Source organism: Primulina tabacum, chromosome 9 (genome assembly GCF_025594145.1).
Source record: "Primulina tabacum isolate GXHZ01 chromosome 9, ASM2559414v2, whole genome shotgun sequence".
Taxonomy (NCBI): Eukaryota; Viridiplantae; Streptophyta; class Magnoliopsida; order Lamiales; family Gesneriaceae; genus Primulina; species Primulina tabacum.
In genome coordinates this window covers 41604310-41610309 of record NC_134558.1, presented here as the reverse complement: position 1 = coordinate 41610309, position 6000 = coordinate 41604310, and the positions used below count along the sequence as shown (strand labels likewise).

Here is a 6000-nt window from a genome sequence, read left to right as displayed (position 1 = left end):
GTGGGGGCACGGATTTTAAAAAAAATAAAAGGAAGATTGGCGACGGTTTAAATAAAAACCGTCGCTATTGGCAACGGTTTAAGCAAAAACCGTCGCTAAGGCAAATCCGGGATACACTGTCACGAACTCTAAGCACTTAGTTTAGGAACGCGGGTATTATTTCCATCATCGTCGAAAATAATTGTTCCTCATATTCATTCTCGCAACTTATTTTTTTCATTCGATTTATTTGTGCAAAATCCATCTTTTCTACTTTGATCATATATTAATATTATTTGTTGATTTTATCGTCAATTTCATTTGTAGAGATACGATGATGTAATGTTTAATTTCGTTGATAATATTATAATTACATATTAAGAAGTAATTTTTTTTTTATAATACTTGTCATTTATTTCAGATATTAGCATCGTCCGTTGATATTATTACAAGTTCCGTATAATTACAGTCTGAGAAGGTAATTTAATTAATTTTTTTAATATTTTGTTCGTATTATTTATATTATATTAATGTAATTATAATTTTGTTCACTAACATTATAGATGTTTTTGGCATCACGTTTTTGCTTTCTTAATTGATGTTTTAGTATTGTTAATTGTTTTAGAAAGCTTTTATCTTCTCAACGTGTTGAGGAAATTGATTTTAGTTTCAATCACTAGTGATAGGTTTTTTGTAATCGATTTAATTTTCTAGTGATAATTTTTGTCATAAGGCAGCGCACAAGTATTTATACTTGTGCATATTTATTCTCGTTCATCTATTTACTTAAAGTGAATTTGTGTAACAAACTTTAATATTCCGCTGCATATTGTCTTAAATGTTGTAACATTTGACACAACACTCAATTCTGATAAAACATAAATTTACGATTTTACACTACTTTTGATATAGTTATTCATACCTGTCGAACACTATTTTTTACAAGTGATATCAGAGCCTACTCTTGATATACTAAGTGCTGGTTTTGGTTTTTTGTTTTGTTTGACAAAAAAATATCAAATGGATCCATCACTCGCAAACACAACACTTCGGCCACCAGTCTTAGATGGAACCAATTACAGTCTATGGAAGGTCAAAATTCGGTTTCATATAAAATCCATAGATGAGAGAGCATGGCAAAGAGTACTAAGCGGTTGGTCTCCACCAAGGAGAATAGATGAAGATGGTGATAGTCTGATAAAATCGGAGAGTAACTGGACTACTGATGAAGTACAAATTTCAAACTACAACTCAAAGGCACTAAATGCCATTTTTTCTTCGGTTGATACGAACATGTTCAGGCTTATTACTAATTGTGTCTCGGCCAAGGATGCATGGGATATTCTACAAAGACACTGTGAAGGTTCTGAGAGTGTGCGACGAACAAGACTGAGGATTGTTACTTCCAAGTTCGAGATGATGAGGATGGAAGAATTTGAGAACATACTGGAATATGATCGTCGCCTACGAAAAATTGCTAATGAGGCGTTTAGTCGAGGCATTCAGTCTTGGAGATCCCATCTCCAATGAACGATTAGTTAGTAAGGTTCTTCGTTCTTTGCCCGAAAGATTCAACATAAAAATTTGTGCGATAGATGAAGCTAAAGACACAACGCAAATGGCTTTGGAAGATCTTATCAGTTTACTTCAAACTTTTGAGATGAACATAGACATGCAGAAGAAGGATAAAGGGAAAACAATTGCATTTCAAGCTTCAAATGACACCTACAATGACCTCCTACAAATATCCCAAGAAGTCAATGAATCAGACCTTTGTGAGGACTCTATCTCCTTTATCATAAAGAAATTCGGGGATTACTTGAAAAGAATCAGAGATAAGAAGAAGGATGCACAACCCTCAAAATTTCCAAGTCTTGCTGAACCTGAAAGACCACAAAGGTTTCCTGCCAAGCAACAATCTCAACCAAGGAATGAAGGCAGAGAACAATTTAACTCAAGAAAATATGATACAGTGGAGTGTAGAGAGTGCAAGGGGTTTGGACATTATGCAAATGAATGTGCCAACAGACTGCGAAAGAACAAAGGCTACAATGCATCTCTATGCGATGAAGAATCTGATGATGAGGAGAAATCCAATGATGAAGATAATCACACCTCCTTGACTGCATTATTGACAGAAAATCGCAGGCTGCAGGTGAATCCTTTAGGTGTTGCCCTAGGTGTTGCCACACCTGGCCGCAACATCTGCAAAAAATTAGTGTGCTTAAAATCCACAACTTCTGGAGACTCGACTGTGGATGATGAATCGGAAGCTGATGATGAAGAGATAACTCTTGAGAGTGTTCAAAAGCTTTATGAAGAGTTGTTTGAGGATTGGACCAAAAGAAACAAGCTTAACTCCACTCTTGTAAAGGAAAACACTGATCTAAAAGCTGTGGTTGCCAAATTTGAAGTAATTCTGAGCAAAAAGGACCTGGAACTGGGAAAGACCAAAGAAAAACTTCAAAAACAACCGAAACTTTGTCCAAGTTTAATTCGAGCATCAAATCTTGAATCCATACTTTCGGTGGGAAGAGATGACAAGAAAGGTTTAGGGCTCAAAGACAGTTTACATGAAACTAGAGAATCTTCAAAAACCATTGTCTTTGTGAAAGGAAAAACTGAAACGTTCACACCGCCACAACCTACACCTTCAACCAAAAGCTTTTCATCGAAAAGACAACCCACTGCACCTGTTCCTAAGAAGATAAAACGAAAGTATGTATGACATTACTGCTTCAAGCCTGGACATATCAGGACATATTGTTTTAAACTCAGGGACGACTGCATGAACCAAAAGTCAAGCCGGATGTTGCCTCAAATGTTGCACAACACTTTCCGCAACACCTCCAAGAATCGACCTACAGTAAGGCAGGTGTGGGTACCAAAGGTAAAAATTCACTGTAATGTTGTTTATACTTCATTAAAAACTAACACTGCAGGTTACTGGTACTTCGATAGTAGAAGCTCACGCCATATGACAGAGTCACGAGAATATCTCATCGATTATGTTGAACAAAAATGTGGGAGAATAACCTATGGAGGGGGAGCTAAAAGAAAAATTGTTGGAAAGGGAACTTTGAATGTCGAAGGACTACCAACGCTCCACAATGTGCTCCATGTTGAAGGACTAAACTCAAATTTGATAAGCATAAGTCAATTATGCGATGATAATTTGCATGTTAAGTTTACTAAGCATGCGTGTGAAATTTTTGATGAATCTAACATATGCATCTGACAGGTACAAGGTCCTCGGATAATTGCTACCAATTTGGTGAAGAACTGTCGTGCAAACGAGCACAAATCACTGAACTTGACATTTGGCATCAGAAACTCAGCCATGTTAATTTCAAAACCTTGAAGAATCTGAGTAAATATGAGGTGGTGCGAGGTATGCCCAATCTTTCATCTGGAATACCCTATGTGTGCGGTGAGTGTCAAAAAGGAAAACAGACTCGCGTGTCACACCCGGTGTTGGCAACATCTGGGACAACACGCTGTCTGGAGTTACTTCACATGGATCTTATGGGTCCTATGGAAGTCGAAAGCTTTGGAGGTAAGAAATATTCTTTTGTATGTGTTGATGATTTCTCACGGTTTTCATGGGTTAGTTTTATTAGGGAGAAATCAGACACCTTCAGTGTGTTTAAACAATTGGTCACAAGAATCACAAACTTTCATAGTTTGAAGGTGAGAAGAATCAGAACCGACCATGGTAAGGAATTTGAGAATTCTTTATTCTCATCATTTTGTGACAGGAAAGGTATTTCACAAGAGTTTTCGGCACCAAAAACTCCACAACAGAATGGGATTGCCGAACGCAATAACATAACACTTCAAGAAATGGCAAGGGTGATGCTGACCTCAAAGAATATCTCAAAGCGTTTTTGGGCAGAGGTCCTAAATACGACTTGTCATATCTCAAACAGAGTGTATTTGAGAAGTGGCTTTATGAGATAATCATGGGAAAGAAGCCTAATCTCAAATATTTTCATATTTTTGGATGTGTCTGTTACACTTTAAATGACAGGGATCAACTTGCTAAATTCGATTCAAAGAGTGATAAGTGTCTGTTTTTAGGATATGCCACTAATAGTCGAGCCTATCGTATGTTTAATATAAGAACAAGGACTATTATGGAATCGATTAATGTTGTTTTTGATGATTGTGCAGATCTCAAGAAGAAAACTGATGAGGATGACGTTGATGATCTTCTGGAAAACCCGACCATACTGAAAAATGCAGGTGTTGCCCCAGATGTTGCAACACCTAGCACAACATGTGACACTGAAGTCACTGAATTTGAGGACGAAGCAAATAGTGATGATGACATAGCAGATGATGGACATGATATATTGATTAAGATTCAGAAAAATCATCCATCATCTCAAATAATTGGAAGTGTGCAAAGTGAAGTCCAAACTCGAAAGAAAGAGAAATTCGATTACCGAAAAATGGCTGGACTTATATGCATGAGCTCAGCTTACTCACAGGTTAGATTTTCATGCTTTGTATATCAATGTGAACCTAAAAGTGTTGACAAAGCCTTAAAAGATGAGTTTTGGATCAATGCTATGCATGATGAGCTTGATGAATTTGTTCGAAATGATGTTTGGGATTTGGTTCCACCACCTGACCACGTCAATATAATTGGAACAAAGTGGATTTTTAAAAATAAAACTGATGAGTCAGGGAACATCATTCGAAATAAAGCAAGGTTGGTTGCCCAAGGGTACACACAGATTGAGAGGGTTGATTTTGATGAGACCTTCACTCCTGTTGCCCGCATTGAGTCAGTCCGACTTCTGCTAGCCATTGCATGCTACATGAAAATTAAATTATTTCAAATGGATGTCAAAAGTGCATTTTTGAATGGTACCCTATGTGAGAAAGCATATGTCAGACAGCCTAAAGGATTTGAAGATCCACATAATTTGAATCATGTGTACAAGTTGAAAAATGCTCTCTATGGTTTGAAGTAAGCACCACGTGCATGGTATGACAGACTAACAGAATATCTTCTTGAAATTGGTTTCAAACGAGGTGAGGTAGACAATACCCTTTTTATTCAGAAATCCAAAGGTGAAATCCTTATTTGTCAAGTTTATGTTGATGATATAATATTTGGTTCCTCATCTCAAAAGCATGCTGATAATTTTGTTGAGTGCATGCATCCACATTCGAAATGAGCATGGTTGGTGAGTTAAGTTTCTTTCTTGGTTTGAAAATCAAACAAATGCATGATGACATCTTTTTGTGTCAAAGTAAGTATGCTAAAAACTTGATAAAAAAATTTGCTAATGAGAACACCAAGCACATGAAGACACATATGGAAGTCTCATGTACTTGACTGCTAGCCGCCCTGACAATGTTTATTGTTTGCCTGTGGGCCAGATACCAGTCTAATCCTAAGATTTCTCATTTAAAAGCTGTAAAACGTATCCTACGATACATAGCCGGAACCATTGACTTAGGATTATGGTATACTCACGACACTAACTCGAATTTAGTAGGGTTCTCAGATGCTGATTGGGCAGAGGATTTGGATGAAAGAAAAAGCACCTCTGGAGGCTGCTTTTACCTTGGAAATAACTTGATATCATGGCATAGTAGAAAACAGAATTGTCTTTCACTTTCAACTGCTGAATCTGAATATGCGACAGCTGGAAGTGGTTGCACTCAATTTTTGTGGATGAATCAAATGATAGAAGATTATGAACTAAAGAGTGAACCCTTAGTGGTATACTGTGACAATTCTAGTGCAATAAACATTTCAAAAAAGCCCGTACAACACTCTCGAACAAAGCACATTGACATAAGACATCATTTTATTCGAGATCTTGTAGAGAAATGATTGATTCAGATGGAGTTTGTTGATACAAATAACCAACTGGCCGACATATTCACAAAAGCATTAGACTTTGAGAGATTCTCCAAACTTAGGAAATCTATCAGCATGTGTTTTGTCTGATCATTCATAGATGTTGTCTCAGATGTTACAACATCTCAGACAACACCTAA

At 36.9% G+C, this 6000-nt stretch overlaps 1 protein-coding gene across 1 annotated transcript; it reads left to right on the top strand.

Moving 5' to 3' along the window:
• The first annotated feature begins 999 nt into the window (after nt 1–999).
• On the top strand, nt 1000–1509 carry LOC142504532 (uncharacterized). Its single transcript, XM_075617378.1, has one exon. It carries the CDS (start codon nt 1000–1002, stop codon nt 1507–1509), a length of 510 nt encoding a protein of 169 aa, XP_075473493.1.
• Nucleotides 1510–6000: the final 4491 nt, after the last annotated feature.